This window comes from Ptychodera flava, chromosome 14 (genome assembly GCF_041260155.1).
Source record: "Ptychodera flava strain L36383 chromosome 14, AS_Pfla_20210202, whole genome shotgun sequence".
NCBI classification, from domain to species: domain Eukaryota; kingdom Metazoa; phylum Hemichordata; class Enteropneusta; family Ptychoderidae; genus Ptychodera; species Ptychodera flava.
The window spans coordinates 34,699,474-34,717,460 of NC_091941.1; the positions used below are offsets into that span (position 1 = coordinate 34,699,474).

Here is a 17,987-nt window from a genome sequence, read left to right on the forward strand (position 1 = left end):
CAGGGAGAAGAGGTGATAACAATGGAAAAAAATAGTCAGAGAAATTTTGATCGAATATAAAAATATATATTTTTCAACAAAAGAGAGTAACTTAGTTCTTGTGAAAAGGGACTTAGAAATCTCGCGCTAGTCATATTAGCGCAGAGCGATGGTTGACGTATTTGTTGACGTTTACAAGATGAATTATTGGGCTACAGGCGAGGTAGTATTTTTCGTGTTAAATTTTTTAATTGAATTGACGTTCTGATCATACACCGCAACTGAAATACTTGCAGCCAATATCGTGCGTTTCTACAAAAACATGCTTCGGAATTTCGCGATAGCTTTGCTTTTGTTCCCTGTAATTTCACCTTGCAGCCTCTAGTATACTCACCCTGAATGAAGTCGGAACTTTTCAAGAGAGTTTGCTGTGTATATGCAATTGAAATGCTTTCTAGCTTTCATCTGTAATGACTCTTGGCAAAGGAGTTTTAAGCAAACCAGAGTCAGAAATTCTAAATTATGTTTATTAATAATAAATTATTAATGTTTATTAGTAATGACTTCTTATGTAAAGTTATGATTCACTGTGACTCGGCATATTCTCGAGTTGTCCATTATTTATTGTCATACAAACTGATTTATGCGATTTTTAGGTCCTCATGATAAATAACTAAGATGTCTGGTAAATAAGTTAGAAACTAAAAGAATGGCCACTGTGAAGTGCTGGGAATGTTAACTTTCATGGCAGAACACATCAAACAAAAGGCTGAGGTTGCCAGCATGCTACTTAGACGAGGCGTCTCCAATGTTTCACTAAAATTTGCGAAATTAACTTAAGATCAAAGTTGAAGCTGATTATTATAATTTTAAAGCGGACTTTGTACTTGACATACACCGTCCGTTAATCCCCGACTTCGACTTCGCCATCGGCAAACACTGTTCAGGGCTTCACCGTTGGTGTCCATAAAGAGATTGCCTCTAGTTTGCGCAGGTAAGTTCATAGCCATTTCAATGAGAACAGGCAAGTTTTAGAGTCTCGATCACAGTATTTTCTCATAAGAAGCATGATAAAAGCTTTCGACAACTGTTCTGTTTAAATAGTCAATATTCCAAACTGAGGTAAGGGCCATCTTTGAATACTACCTGCAACATATTGCTATTAAAACATGATACATCGATTTCTCCTTCTGTAAATGAAATATATGAACGCTTCGATCGACGATAAAATATTTCAATTAGTACAAGGAAAGATTTTCTTCATAAAACAATCGATTGTAAAGATAAGCATGTTATGATATGCATCATATAAGAAACCATTGTTTAATTTAGATTGACACTTAGAAATAGCCTTTCAAACAGGAATGATTTATTTATGACAAATATATGAGTTTATAGTACCGATCAAAGTGTACCAATGATAAACAAACAAATAACCTCAGCAATAAAATACAAACCCATGTCTAAAGTACACTCACTGAGTGCCCTTTGATTAAAGTAAATAAAATGCTGACAACTGAACGGAATGACGCACAGAATGAGGCCAACTAGCCAGAGGGACAGTGAACAAGCATATCTAATATTGTCCTCAGGCATAGCTTAAATGCCTGGTAAATGAGTTAAACGACTGTGGAGAGTGCAAATACAGTATGTGGCTGTGTATCATTTATTGCTGAGTAAGATGCAGGGTCTTTCTGTATGAGATGTCCATAGAGTTTACATATATACATACTTAATGAACTCGGATGATTTTGAAGGGCATATCACTTGGAATAACAACAATAATGGAATTTGAAACAAAATCATAATTTTGTTATATGTAGAATGTCAGTGTTTATCCCACTTGAGCTACCCTGTAAAAATATTTCGCATTCAAACACTTGAAAGGGGTCTATAAGGTGTTTATCTTAGCTCAACACATTACTCATGTGACAAACTTACGCACCAGCGTCACGGCCTCGCAGATTGACATGCGTGCACCAGTATATTGATTTACGTGCGCACTACAATTATATGCAAGGGCTTCTGTTCTACACGCGCGGTTTACCTAAGAAAGACTACATAAATGATTGCGCTTTCGAAGTTGTCTAATAATTAAAAAAATCAGATTTGTTAGGAAGACATTTAGGTGGGCAATCAGTGCAATATGACAAACGTCCTTGTTTCTTACATTTTTTTTGTTTTCTAATTATGTGTAACATCCTAGCTGTGAAGTCTCACAGAGATATCATGAAAATGTTTTTAACGACAGGACAATCACAACTATGTCCACCTATTCAAATGATCCTGTTCCATTCGGCGCTGTGGACTACATAGTCTTCAGTGTAATGCTGACTATTTCTACCGCGACCGGTCTTTACCATGGTTTTGCCAAAGGCGGTCAACAGTCAACGTCAAGGTTAGTGTTCTCTGACGATTCAGCACCATACATGTATAAAAACCAAGTCATGTAATAAGAACTCATCCCCGCAAACGGCGCATGACCTATTAAGTACTGAATCAGTAAAAGTAAAATACTCTATCTGTGAACCAACTTTACTTCTAACAAAGACAATGGAAAAAGAAAGACTACAAAATCACACCTTTGCCAACACAATATGTGAAGAACCTATCTCCTTTTCTCGGCTATATGCTTTAAAATATTGAAATGCCATAAATATTGATTTTTCGCATATTTACTCAATTTCATTCTCTACATTTATAGATACCTTTTGGCAGATAAAAAGATGCATTTTTTACCAGTTGCAATGTCACTCCTGGTATCCATGACCTCTCCGTTGGGTTTGCTGGGTACACCATCTGAAGTCTATGTACATGGCATTGCCCATATTACAGCTTTACTTGGACTGTTGTGGTGCTTACCGCTTGGTGCCTTTATATTTGTACCCGTGTTCCATGACATAAACATAACCAGTGCATACGAGGTATTTTTACGACCTGTGATCCTATGTATGTATGTATGTATGTATGTATGTATGTATGTATGTATGTATGTATGTATGTATGTATGTATGTATGTACCGGTAGGTAGGTAGGTAGGTAGGTAGGTAGGTAGGTAGGTAGGTATACGTACGTATGTACAGATGAGTTGGTGAAAAAATGTACACGTTTATTAGCTGCATCTCTGACTTATAATGATCCTTTGACTCGTGTCATCGTTTCTTTGGTCAAATGTGTACCACTTTTTGTGAATGTGTCACATGTATTACCTGTGCATATTCATTATATAACACTTTGTAGTTTGTAACTGTTCAAGGAATAAAGAAGGTCGGCATCATGCACCTCTGTGGCGTTTACCGGTCACCAAATGACTTTTTCAATAGACCTTTTCTTTGAGTGCATGGCTGTAAATTTGGTTTAACTATGACCAATTAAGTAATCTTTTACTTTTTACAGTACATGGAATTACGTTTCAATTTTACTCTTCGGATCATAGTTGCCGTAATATTCATGCTACAGTCAGTATTCTACACAGCAGCAAACTTGATTGGACCGGCGCTGGCACTTGATGCAGGTATGTTGACATTGACTTCATTAGGGAATGAAAACACGGCTCCCCCTTTCGCACTGATGGATGTGTACTATATTTGAATTCAAAAGCAGGCTGGGGTTAAAGATTTGGATATAATTTTTGTTTTGGCTTTGTTAGTTAACAACAACAACGAGAACAACAACAACAACGAGAACAACAACAACAACAACAACAACAACAACAACAACAACAACAACAACAACAATAATTAATGTAAGTATTATATAGAAATAATAAAGCTAATAATAATAGGTTCAATTTCCGTGAAAATTTCACCATAAGGGTATTTTGGGTCGAAAAGACCAAATATGATATCAATTTCACTGCCCCGTGTTTCCATGGTAACCATTTTAGGTGTTGAAAATTTCAGTTTTTCTATTATCCCATGAAAAGTTACTTTCATTGATATGAAAATTATCTAGTGGTGAAGTTCGGGTCAGAGAACACAAATACCAGACTTATTTTAATGTTTCGAGTTGCCATAGTAACTATTTTGGGATTGAAAATGTTACTTTTTCCCTAATTCCTATTAAAGAACTACTAATTGATGTAAAAAATTGATAATAAGGGGTTTTCTGGTTAGCACACCAAAAAAATCACACTCATTTTAATGTGAGATGTTTCCATGGCAACCATTCAGGAGTAACAATACCTTTTTGTCAGAAGTCCCACAGCTTCAATGAACTGCTTTTAGATTTCTATATAAGACTTATAGCCCCTAAACTTGTAATAATAATAATAACAAGGCAGTATGCTGAAGGCAATGAGTACTCGGGCCGAGATAGAGTAATTTTGAGGACAATATATACTACTATTCAAATATGGTCTTGAATTTCCTCCTGTCAATTAGGCATTTGATTCACTGGTTATTAAACGAAGCAATGGCATGAAAACGGCAAAATATGTCTAGCAACTTTTGTGGAGTTTGAGGCAGGGGTTCTTTATTTATAGTGAAATTGCTTAAACTCCTTAAATATTCAAATTACAGCAAAGTTCTTTTGTTCTCGATGGTAGATGTCTAATATTTAGATGGCATATTTAGATTTCTACCCTATAGTTATCCCTATATACCAAAATCGGACATCCAGCTCTATTGGCTTGCTCAGAATTAGATATGCGCATAATTAATGAGGTACAATATGTGGTGTCATAAGGTGTCCCATCATACCAAATATGAAGGGTGTAGCACTTGTGGTTACTGAGTTGTGGACAAATATATATATTTGAGGTCAAAGGTCATTGAGGTCACGTCACATTTTGTCAAAATAATTGTATTGCTAAGTTATTCCTATATACCAAAAATCAGACCTCTAGCTCTATTGGCTCGCTCAAAATTAGATATGCGCATAATTAATAAGGTACAATATGTGGTGTCGTTAGGTGTCCATCATACCAAATATGAAGGATGTAGCACTTGTGGTTACTGAGTTGTGGACAAATATATATATTTGAGGTCAAAGGTCATTGAGGTCACATGATATTTTGTCAAAATAATTGTATTGCTAAGTTATTCTTATATACCAAAAATCAGACCTCTAGCTCTATTGGCTCGCTCAAAATTAGATATGCGCATAATTAATAAGGTACAATATGTGGTGTCGTTAGGTGTCTTATCATACCAAATATGAAGGATGTAGCACTTGTGGTTACTGAGTTGTGGACAAATATATATATTTGAGGTCAAAGGTCATTGAGGTCACGTCACATTTTGTCATAATAATTGTATTGCTAAGTTATTCCTATATACCAAAAATCAGACCTCTAGCTCTATTGGCTCGCTCAAAATAAGATATGCGCATAATTAATGAGGTACAATATACGGTGTCATAAGGTGTCCTATCATACCAAATATGAAGGGTGTAGCACTTGTGGTTACTGAGTTGTGGACAAATATGTATATTTGAGGTCAAAGGTCATTGAGGTCACGTGACGTTTTGTCAAACAAATTATATTGTTAACTTATCCCTATATACCAAAAATCAGACCTCTAGCTCTATTGGCTCGCTGAAAATTAGATATGCGCATAATTAATGAGGTACAATATGTGGCGTCATAAGGTGTCCCATCATACCAAATATGAAAGGTTTAGCACTTGTGGTTACTGAGTTATGGACAATAATGTATATTTGAGGTCAAAGGTCACCAAGGTCACATGATATTTTGTCAAAATGTCTGAGATATCTGCGTGAACCGATGGACTCACTGATGGACTCAAGGACGGATATGACCCAATCTATAAGCCCCCTGGACTTTATCCGTGGGGACAAAAACTGTGTCACTGCATCCTTTAGGCAATATGAATACGATGAGAAACTAAATTTTTATTTTTCTTGGCCTTATACATGAAAGTCTATGGAGAACTGCCTTATACATGGGAGTCTATGGAGGTGTAAACTAAAAAGTCCTCTAACACGGCCAAAATTCGATCGCATTGTGAAACAAATCGACGTGCATCTGTATGGGGTTGGGTACTATTCTTGTGCAAAGTTTGAAAGAAATTGACCAGGGCATGTCTGAGATATCTGCGTGAACGGACGGACGGACGGACTGACATGACCAAACCTATAACTCCCCCAGGACTTCGTCCGTGGGCACTAAAAACAACGCAACAGTTATTACAGCTACACCAGCGGTAGGTTCATATCTAGAGCCCCGTACGGTATGCCGCCGTCGCTTGAAAACAATCTCATAAACCTGGCCATATGGGCAACTGTGTATGAGCAGCTGGATGCTTGACTTCCCGGAGAAGGTGAGCTGTCACGTTCAAGCTCAGGATTATTTGTCGATCAAATTTCAGTAAATTTACCTTACCTAGATGAAATTTTGTCTATATGCTGAAATTTCGCCGAAGTTTGACAAAATTGCATCGATTTTTCAGGTTCATATCCGACATTTTTGAGTTTTGAGTGCAGACAGAAATAAGTTTTGAGGCAACATGGCTGCGACCCCATGTTGACCCCTAGCCCTGCGTACGATGCTATGTGCTACAGCTAACACACAGCATCGTACGCAGGGCTAGCGAGAGAGTTGCCGACATCGACGGTTATTTACGAGAAGTGAATAAAAGACTGTCATTTTTGGAAGCGATCGAGTAGCTGAGGTAGGCTGGGATACGACTTGGGCCCAAGAACGCTGAATTTCGACAGTAATTTGGCTTTTTACGTCAAGTCCCAAAATGGATTTGAAGTCACCGACCCTACGTACGCGTACGGGTCTTTGCAGGGCAGTGGTGAGCGGGGCGATTAGCTGTAGCGGAACACACAGCATCGTACGCAGAGCTAGTTGACCCCAAGTGAAAATGTGTTCGCGATCAAATCTTCCTATATTTTTTTCAGAATTTTCGACAAAATCATTGCTTCTTAAATCTTTTGTAAAATATAAAATACTAAAATAAAAATGCGATGTGCCATGTCTCCAGATTTCTAAAATATCGTTCGTTAACCGTTCGACGGAATACTCATTTCGCAAACTTGTGACGCAGTTGAAATTCAATACTGACCGCCAAATAATCTTAATGAGACGAGATCATTCTAGACATCCTCCAGTTCAGCTCGCTTAGAGGATCATAACATTCTTGGGCCTTCGTTTAGATCGACCCTAATCTCTCCCATTTAGGAAATAAATACACAAGCTACCTTGACAAAACTTCGTGCACCATCCAGGACCAAACACACTACAAATCTGTCTTGACGTCATCATCTCCTTACATGGTAATCGGCATACCGTATTTTTTAGCAAAGGAGACACAGAATACGTCGGAGTATTCAGTTTCAAAACGTATTACATTGTGTGATGTTGTCATAAAAAGGTAATGTTACTGCAGTGGTATAAATTACAAAACACAAAAGTTCAAATCAGTTTATTTTGGACTGGCTTTACCCAACATTTCATATTGTTTCTTATGCCAGATTTGACCACGTGCTTACTGGCGACCCCTTTACATGCAAATTTTGTGTCAAATGGTGTGTTCTCCTGGAAAAACAAACATACGATTTCTATATGAAGGAGGCGAAATTTGCCCTCAAAACTCGAAACCACCCCTTCATGGGGTGTACCTAGCTATTTTGAACGAGCTTCTCGAATCTGCAGCTCTATTTCGAAATGATGGTCTGGTTTTCTCAGCTCAAGGATAAGTGTTCTCCATCGCTGTGGGCATTACTATTCTCAACTGGGTGTACAGTTTCCAGTCGTAATGTTTTTCATTGTTTCCGGGATATAAAAGCTTTCCTTTTCACAATTTTACTTCGATTAACACTAGTCCACATCTTGTCAGCGATTAAACATGTTTCAAGTTTAAATGTTAAATTCTGGTCTCGAGCCCTCTTGTTCGACCAAACTGAAATTACCCCTCCCACTTTGGCTCGTCCAGTGGGTGTAGCAAGGGTCGTGTCATCGCCTAGGAAACGGAGGGTGCATTAATTGTTGCATTTCGATGCACATTTTGATTATATTCAGAAGATTTTGTGGCAAAAACTCAGATAGAGAAGCATTAATATTCACATCTCACTTATTCAAGACTGGCTGAGAGCAGCACTTCCATTCAGTTAACATCATTACGCCATTTATTATGCCAAGAAAGATGAAGCCAGGACATTTTGCCCTCCCTGGTCTCAGCCAGGAATGGTTATACCTTACAGAGTTTTTTCCCACGGAATGAAACAAATGTACTTGGGCTGAGGCCCAAGTACAATAATAATAATAATAATAATAATAATAATAATAATAATAAAATAAATAAACATTCACAAATATTACGTCGACTTGCAAACGCCAAAACATAAATATGTATTCTACATTATGACTGCTATTTCTTTGTTTTCCGTAGTATTGGGTATTTCAATATGGCAAACAATGATCGTTACTGGTGCACTCTGCACCATCTACACTGCCCTGGTAAGTATGTTTTCATTTGGAATGTTGTGTTTGGTTGTAAGTCCGGGTCACTGTGGGATCATCAGTGACTATCGTGTGGACAAATTTTTAGCTAATTTATTGCTTTTTTTGTTTACTTTATTTGAACTTTTCGTTTGACATATATAACATGTTATCTTTCAGGGTGGAATGAAAGCCGTCATATGGACTGACGTGTTCCAGTTCTTTGTTATATTTGGAACTCTGTTCACAGTTATCGTCATGGGAGTAGTTACAGCCGGAGGTTTCGAAGAAGTGTTCAGGATCAATGCTGATCACGGGCGACTGGACGCCTTCAGGTGACTCAAATTTGCCAAAATTACATCAGATTTATTACAGTGGCTTGTCAGGAGGTGAAGATATCTATCCGTGATCGGATACGTAAAATCGAAAAAATGATATTGATGAAATCCTGAAATGAAGTGATAAAACGGGAATGATAATTGTATTCGGCTTTCTCCGTTCTATTTCCTTTGCCACCAACAAATATTTAGACACCGGATAAATCGCCTTCTAAAAGATACGCCAGGCTGCATTGAACTTCATGCTAGTCCAATTTCCGTCGCTCGTTGTACTGCAATAATCTTGCACAAAAACACTTTTAATCTAGGCTAGTTCGACAAGTAAAGAAACAGCCGTTTAAATGTCGAATTATCATGTATTTCTTCGACGAAAAATGAATATGTCCATCTCCCCTTCTTTGCGATTAATGGCAATTTCTGTAAGAAGACTCTTACGGTTGTAGACATTTTCGACTGAAATGAAGCCGTTTCAAGACATAGTTTGGCATTTGAGACATTAATGGAATAAATAGCTGTAATTATTAAAACAGTAAATCTATCCAGAGGAGCCGACAAAACCTTTCCCAATTGTAAGAATCATGGAAAAAGGAAAAACGTCAGAGTCACCTGCAAAACAATTATGTTACAGTAACACATAATTATTATTACAGCGTATCCTTTACTGCATCTGTATTTCATTCTTTCTTTGTAATCATTTCTCCATTTTTGTTTATTTTTGGATAACAGTTTTGATTTCGATCCAACGATTCGCATATCCTTCTTTAGCGCCGTGTTCGGCTCAGGCATCGGCTTTTCCCCCACCTACGTCAGTCAGACGGCTGTGCAGCGATATATGACTGTCCGCTCTGTAAGACATTCACAGGCGTGAGTCAACTGGCTTAAATCATATTTAACCATATACTTTATGAATTATTACTTATACACAAATTGTCTTGGTTGCCCACCAACTACAAATCCTATTGTACCAGCTGGTGAATGAGTCGAGATTGCATGAGGTTTGAGTGATCAAAAACTATTTAAATACACAATCATTTGCACATCGTGAAATTCTTCAAATAGTGCCTGTCCAATCAAAAGATATCGCTACATTTCTTATACAGCGATGTTTTCAACGGATGTCTTTTAATCTTAGATTTACAGCATTCGTTTATCATGAGGCGGCTTAACCTCAGTGAAACGTAGAAGATACCATTCTTTTGCCGCAAGAAACTTTACCTCAGAATATGATGATAACAACGGATTTTGTAATAGTTTTATAATTAAAACTGTCTGATAGAGAAACATTGTTTATTAATCTTGCAGGACTTTACTTATAAACATTCCGCTTCTGTATATTACCTTGCCAATCTTGTACTTGGCTGGACTCGTGCTCTTCGCTTTCTACAATAGTAAGTTCCTTTACGTTGTGATAGTAAATTCAAAATACACCTGATTAAGTTTTTTGTTAAACTATACAGATGTGTTCGAAGTCGGCTAGGCAAGAAGTAATCGATTAAAACCAATAGGCTACTAATCTTTAAAAAGGTCACGAGTTAACGTTCAACAAGCAAGCTAAGACACACCGTTGGAATTCAATGAAGCACGCACTCATTACACACATAACAGAGACAGACTCCATATATATATATATATATATATATATATATATATATATATATATATATATATATATATATATATATATATATATATATATATGTATGAAATTTTTTGTCGATTCAAGGGCTACGAGTTGTAACTTTTGATGATTTATTTCTACAGTAAGTTCTTGTTGTACACGGCAAAGCATGTTGAAGCAGCAACTATTAAGCTTGTCAACCTATCGATATACATTTTAAGTCCACTTTTATTGTCGACATTCGAAATGAAGTCCGGACTAAAATTCACTTGTCAACAAATACAAATAGAGTTTACACATGTAAAAGCCGAGTTGACTAGTTAACACTATGTCCCGCATGCTTTTTGGAGTAATACGTAGTTTACATAGAGGAAAAAAATAAACATAATTTGAACTAATTTTGTTAATTTGATGGCGAAGTTATGTCTGTTTAATATGCAAATGTAAGCTCATCTGATTTCTTTTTTCAATATTCAGCTACAGGGCACCTAGCATTTTTGAGAAATTTGGAAAATACGAAGATCCAATTATCCCAAATTAGTTCCAATCGTGTTAATACCAAACTTTACAGCTACAAGCTATTTACTTCTTGTTTTGGTTGCCATTAGAAAAGAGACAAATTTACTTGGTACTGTATGTATTTACAAGATATAGGTCATATGTCATAGAAAAAACCTTTAAATTATTATCGGTCTACAAATGACATGATGGCACCTATGTTCTATATTAAGCAAAACGATGTTTTCAACTCAAAGAAATGTTTTTTAACATAATACGGTCTCATTCAAACGCCACCATAAGAATAATGCAAATGACATTTTACATATCTGTAATTGTTATCTGTTTCCCCAAATAGACGATCTTACACCTCTGCAGTTAGCTATTAACACTTCATCGACAGGTAAGATATTCTACGATGTTGCGAACGATTTTGTCGTTTTCATCGTGTACTAAGCAAAGTCAAATTCACACGATGTCAATTTGCTAATTGGTTAGCACTAACGTATTCGTATTTTACACGCCGGCAATTTTCTCGGCGTATCTTCTCTGAAATCTAATGGTAGTGTAAAAGTGATGCATCCTTTTCCATATTGACTGTTTTAGATTTGCCAAATTATATGCCAAGTGGAGGCGCTGATGCAAGATATGAACCCAACTTTATGAGTGCCGACCAGGTAAATTTTGCCGTCATTCTTACTATATCCCTGGTGTTCAATCATAGCCTCTTTCCACGTATGTCACGCGGGAAGGTTTTGAGCGGGGGAATATAATGGGGGAATTTCACTCACTTGGTAGAAATAACTCGCTAGGCTAAGACTAAGCTGAGAGGTACCTATACAGAATCGTGCTGACATCCGAATAGACCGACACGAACACTGAAAATTTACGGTGCAAATTGAAATGTGGAACATTTAATAAAAAGAAGCTACCTCGAGCACTTACATAAACCACTGCCTAAAAATGGCCTAGTTAACAAAATAGTGCGGGGGTAGCGGGAAGAAAGATGTCTAAATCGTGGAGGAGAGGAGCGCTGAGCAATTGTCTCATTCTGCCTGGTCTTCAGGTCGTCAACGGTTCTCCTCCAACGTCGATCCTCCGAAACGTATATTCTCAATCCCTTTTATTCTTATTTCAACCTATTGTTTAAGCCCGCACGTTTGCGCCAGTCATGTTATGAATACTTAATTTGTGTGGGCTGTGGCGTCAGGGTCGTTTATCACCAGCATGGGGAATCTTATATATGTGGAAGTTAGAGTTTGACTTGAATTTTGAAATACCCACAGCCCGTATCCAACGTCAAATTGATATCATAACACGTATATGGCTACAAGATCATTTCTACCGTTTATCCAAGTCTCCAGCAACGCATGTGTGCTATCAACAGAAAGAGTACAATTTGATTGACTTGACTTTATTTTCAGATTTTAGTGTATTTTGTGAGTTCTCAGTTGGGTCACATACATGGAATCCAAGGACTGTTCATCGCTGGTCTTTTCGCAGGAGCGCTGAGGTGGGTAAATTGCAATTTGTATCGCGAAAGTGTATTACAACCAAACACCAATCAACATGATTGAATTTCCTAGACTATGGAGGAACAATAAGTTTGCAGCTTAAACATGATTAACTTGTCAATCCTTTGCCTATTGAAAGTTAATATCGACAAGATCGTCCTCAAAGAAGACAAATGATAAAACTGCCCATGGTAAGCAATGACCTTAGTCACTTAAAGCAATTCAAATATCTTTAAACACGGTAAGTCACACTGTCATTATTGTATCATGACAGCTCAGTGTCAACGTCGTTGAACTCGATGACCGCTGTCACGCTGGTAGATTTCATCAAGCCATACCGCAAGTGGAAAGCAGCCAGACAGGGGAAAGAGATATACAAGAACGATAAGCGTGACACTATAGTCTCCAAGGTATTAAGTAAGTAAAACTGTACTGTAAGATACTTAAGTAAGGCTTAAATCTTGTACTCGAGAAAACTCATGATCTGGGTCAAACTTTGCTGTGATGCTTTGTGGTGAACGGTTGATCGAAACAGGTGTAGAAACTTCTCACAAGTAGTCCCCATGACAAAAAAGATTTATTTAGGAAACTTTACACAAGGAAGTACATCCCAATATTCGTTCGACATGACAACGATATAATCTTGATGTACGAATAGTATATTTATGGACACAACGGACATAGCAAAATAATATGTATAAAATAGAACTAAATGAGCAAAATGAATGAAAACATGATTTTAATCCTTATCATTCCTCTGGTGGAAATCCCAATGGTAATCTAAAGCCTAGTTAAGCAAAAGGAACGAAACCAGGCAATAAAGGGTAATATATCCAACCAAAATCCACAAACTATTAGACACTGTCATCATTTGCTTATCCAAAATGTCACGCCAACAGACGCTTGTGACGATCGAACATTGCTATGCGATTACTTAATAACGCGATTTAAAAGACTGGTTTGCCATTATCATTTTTGAAGCTTTGTAAAAATGAATTGGAGAAAAGTTTTGAATAATTTATGGTAAGAAACCAGAGAGAGACATATATAGATAATGACAGTATACAAATAAAAGACATAACTAGAGGTCAAAAGTTTCAGTGTAGGTAACACTAGTATGCATTTGATGTCTTGCAAATTTTCCTTATACTGGATACCTGCCATTATACTGGATACATACCATTTAATTAGTTCGTTAGAGATGACAAAATTGAGACAAGAAATTTCCCATTTTGCTAAGATGGACTACAAGATACATAAGTAAAGAGCTGAAGTAATGAGATCTTTTTCATCACTGTCAGTTGAAGAATATTTTATTATTTTCAAGTGTTTTGACTATTTTTGCATTACTTGCTCCTACATCATTACAGTATACATACAAGGCGTAATTGAAGCAATGGTGAGTTTTTCTGTCGGCACATTTTATTCTTCCCCTGAAATTTAAGCCACTCGTACATTAAGATTTAAATTCATAAATATGTTGTGTGAGCTCAATTTCTCAGCCGTAACATACTTTTCCACCCAGCCTGCGTTTATGGCTTGATAGGAATAGGTTTAGCTTTCGTCACCTCTCGTCTTGGAAGTCTATTGGTTCTCGCAACGACAATTTTAGGAGTTACAGGAGGACCAGCCTTTGGCGCTTTTACTGTTGGAATGGTATACAGGAGAGCTAACAGCATGTAGGTAGTTTTAAGAACCTTATCGTTTGAATTCCAGGAAAAAAGTCATCAATCATTGAACAGCATGCTACTGAAAGGAACTGAAGGATTTTATGTCGGTAATTAAATACAATGCATCATATGAACTAAATGAATAACAATATGAAATAATTTGAAAATAGTTTAGTTTTATTCATCCGGCATCTTAAGATATCTATTTATCATAATTGGTCTCAGAAACATGCAACCACTCCAGATTAATTAATAAATTAATGATTAATGTATACCCTAGGTGTGCCCTTAATTTCAAGGTCTTTCTTGAGATACGGCGACAAATGACAGACTTGCAGACAAAGGCACAGTCAGACACACGTACAGCTAGCTCATGAGTGATACAAGTTCCCGTATGTTGAAACGAAAGCCGGAAATCTCTAATCTCAAATTCTTATTTCCAGCGGAACCTTATTTGGAACAGTTCTTGGATTTGCCTTCGGGTTGTTGATTTCTCTTGGGGCGTATGCTAACCAGGGATCTACTGAAGATGTCGCCGCTATATACAGGGTAAAGTGAAATTTGGATCAGCGTCATATTATTCATGGTTTTAAAACAATCATGAAGTTTTCAGAAAGTCAATACTACGCACAATGTCATCACAAAGGGAGTGAAGCTTATATTTAGAAAAACATATTGTTCACAAAAAGGTTAATGAAAATTACAAATAGAAAATTACTGTCGAAGTAGAGCTGAGATGATTTTCCATGGATGAGCATTTTTTCTTTTACTGATGTTGTTATCACGAATGTTTTCTTATTTCTTTTATTTACAGTTATCCTTTTTAATGTATGCTGCGTACTCTTTTGCCGTCACTGTATTAATCGGTATCTTAGTCAGTGAGTTCGTTAACATCTGTTTTCGCAAAGGAATCGTTCAACCGGTAGACCCGTTGCTGTTGACAAGAATTTTACGGTGAGTTTATGTATCTTGCATCAGACTTCATTCAGACTCTTAAACTTCTACAATTCTTTTCTGTTCTACCACTTGTTGGGCTCATTTTAAACCTCTTGCTGTAATAACAATTTCCACCGTCAAAGTTTTTCGAAAATCGGATTTGTTTTTTTCTTCATGGGGTTAACACAGGGATGGCCATTTTGAATTTCAAATATCGGTAAATCTTGAGTATTTGTTTATTTTTGATTTTGAAAGAGTATGGTTGAAAGATTCCTTGAGTCAAGTGTAAACAAAAGTTTAAGTCTCTTTCTTTCGAGGCGCATACTACCCCGTGACATCAGTTGAGTCATCGGAAGTATGGTGCGACATACAAAAGAGCAATTATCAAAACCTAGTCTGTTTGCCTAATCACTACACAGCTTAGCCAGCGTATGTTTAGCGTTTTACGGTGATGTCATCAAAACACGCATTTCAAAGAAATGTGCTATTACATTATTTTTTCACATTTTGTCTCTTTGGTGTGTAGGCCATCGAACTTAAAGACCGCGGACAATCACGTTGGCATCAGTAATCATGAAGAATATTCAGAGATTCAAGCAAGGATTGGATAAGAAGATCTATCCCGCTAAACCGACGCCTGTTTACTACAATGGTTGACTGACCGACTTATCGATTGACTGACTGACTTACTAACTGACTGACAAACTGTTAACATAATGAATGAATGAATGAATAAGTGACAAGGTAAATAAACTAGCAAAGCGATGCGTTACTCAAAACAGTTAAGGATCTGAGAAACCGGATCTTTATTAAGCGGAAATCAGTTTCTCCAAAAGCATTAAAAGGGTATATCTCTCATTTCCCCGCTTATAAAACGAAACTTAATTGATACCAATATAATGATTCGAATCCGAGTTATGACACATAGACTTCAATACATCTCCTTATCAGCAGGTTTAATCAGGGGAAGGTATAAAATAGATCATTTGCTAAAACTAAAGAAGTAATACCAGGTATTTTTGAAAGAGTTGTCACATGGCGTGTACGTACATTTAATGTTTTTGTACAATTTCGATTCTCACCGAGAGAGTGGCCGAAGATGAAAACAAATTCTGTGTTCAACGACTGAAATTAACACCCTTTTTAACCAATCTTTCGAAAACATAACTGTGAAAATTCACAGTAAGCGGGTAGTTCATGACGCTCACAGATAAAATAAAAATGTGTCTCAAAAGCAATTATATGAGGGAGAGTGGCGACTTTCATTTTAAAGATCTGCGATTTACGAAAAAGAGAAAAAGGAAAGTTCACTTAGATCAGAGAGCTCCCCGATACCAAAGCCCTATGGTTACTTATTTGGTTTTACAAGATTAGTTTTACGGGGTGCCTCTTTGTTATGGACGAATCCCTGCTTATGAACATACTGTAGTTGATCCTATTTATGTACTCAGCCTTTCACACCTAGGAGAATTTCGAATCTCAATATAATGCTATTTTATGGCGCACTGGCCTTGATTTTCCACCTTCATTTCTTTCCAAGTTTGAAGCTTACAAAAGGTTTTGTCTACTCGTCTTTACTCTAAGTCAACTTCATTATCGTTTGATTGTAATTAATATACTTGTTGATTAAGAAACTCACAAGTACGGCTAAATAACCAATGGTTGTTTAAAAAGTGTGTGCGCGTGGTATTATTTCCGCAAACAAAAATTCAGTACGATTTTAGAATTAGATCCCACAAACAATCTTGTAGCAATTCGATATTTTTCTGTCGTAAAGACTTCTCCGTTTTCCTCTCTACATAATACTTCCGAATTAAAGTTCATAGATCCCTTCTTGCTCTAATTCTTCGTATGTCGTTTTGTTATACGCTCGCTTCTTGATCATGTAATATATTAATATGTCTACTTGGAATCTTTGCATCGTTTGACTCACTTTAATAACAGACCACACCGCTAGTAAACCGCTGATTCTTTCCAATGAATGGAGAGTCTTGATGATTCTCACCATGCACGGCGAGTCTTGATGATTCTCGCCAGTATCAGTGAGGGCAATTTCTATATATGAATTATATGTAGGCTAATTTGTACTTCCTTTCTGTGACTAATAAGTTGACCTCTCTGAATACGCTTCGGCGCGACGTTGATACCATAGCGAAGTCGCAAAGTCATCAAGAATTCCATCCAACTTGCTTGTTTTAGATTTTCGTCCAGAAATGTTGTTGGTATAAAGACGTATTAAAACATATTTATCAGCAGCTTAAAACATGTAGCACTAGGCAGATATTAGGGTACGTATACCCTACGTCTTGTGGCTTATTTGTGTTTCAGTGATGTGTCCATACAGCATGCCGGAGCTCTTATTAAAGAAAAGGAAGGATTTGTATACACATAAGGTTGCATTCATATTGTAGTCTATTTGATTTCTACAGTAAGGTGTACATATTTTCAATGGACATGTACGCAAAATATTTATACGTATCGCGACAAGAAATTCATTATCTATCAACACAGAATGGAGGCATTGTAACTATGATATAATAGCGAGTAGCATGAGCGAACATGGTCGGTTTGATTGTATGTTGTGCGCTCCAGATTTCAATCTAATCGGAATTACTAGAGGTCTCAATTATCATAGTTACTAGTGTGTGCTTGTAAGCATTGGCGTAGGTATAAAGGAACTAGCGATGATCAGCCATATCCCTCAAAACTAGAGTGTGTGCGAGGAAAAGCAACGGCAGCTTGCCTGTAGCATGTAACGACGCAATTCACTTGCCCTTACTCCATAGGGTACAGAATAATTCAAAATTAAAATCGAATATGTACATGACCAGCATAGCTTCATTTAGAAGAATAGTATTAAATCATTCATTCAATTACCGTTATTTACTTATTTTTCATTTATTTATTTACTATTGATTTGTTATGATAATGCTGTGTATTCTTTTAAAATTGAGCTCTTGTGACAACGTTATTATGAGCGATGTGAATTTTCATGGAGTGAATAATTTTATGAAGAAAATATCATCC

At 36.8% G+C, this 17,987-nt stretch overlaps 1 protein-coding gene across 1 annotated transcript; it reads left to right on the plus strand.

The window, feature by feature from the left end:
* Positions 1 to 888: 888 nt before the first annotated feature.
* Positions 889 to 16,820, plus strand: LOC139150708 (sodium-dependent multivitamin transporter-like). Its single transcript, XM_070723124.1, has 16 exons — positions 889 to 973; positions 2,231 to 2,377; positions 2,684 to 2,903; positions 3,376 to 3,493; positions 8,337 to 8,404; positions 8,567 to 8,721; positions 9,451 to 9,588; positions 10,027 to 10,112; positions 11,199 to 11,243; positions 11,447 to 11,517; positions 12,265 to 12,353; positions 12,629 to 12,771; positions 13,880 to 14,033; positions 14,468 to 14,573; positions 14,839 to 14,978; positions 15,487 to 16,820. Exons 2-16 carry the CDS (start codon positions 2,244 to 2,246, stop codon positions 15,569 to 15,571), a joined length of 1,752 nt encoding a protein of 583 aa, XP_070579225.1. The 5' UTR covers positions 889 to 973; positions 2,231 to 2,243; the 3' UTR covers positions 15,572 to 16,820.
* Positions 16,821 to 17,987: the final 1,167 nt, after the last annotated feature.

Coding starts and splice junctions, on each gene's coding strand:
- LOC139150708 (XM_070723124.1), top strand. CDS start 2,244: ATGTCCACCTATTCAAATGATCCTGTTCCATTCGGCGCTGTGGACTAC. Junction 8,405..8,566: donor GCACCATCTACACTGCCCTG/GTAAGTATGTTT, acceptor GTTATCTTTCAG/GGTGGAATGAAAGCCGTCAT. Junction 10,113..11,198: donor GCTCTTCGCTTTCTACAATA/GTAAGTTCCTTT, acceptor TTCCCCAAATAG/ACGATCTTACACCTCTGCAG.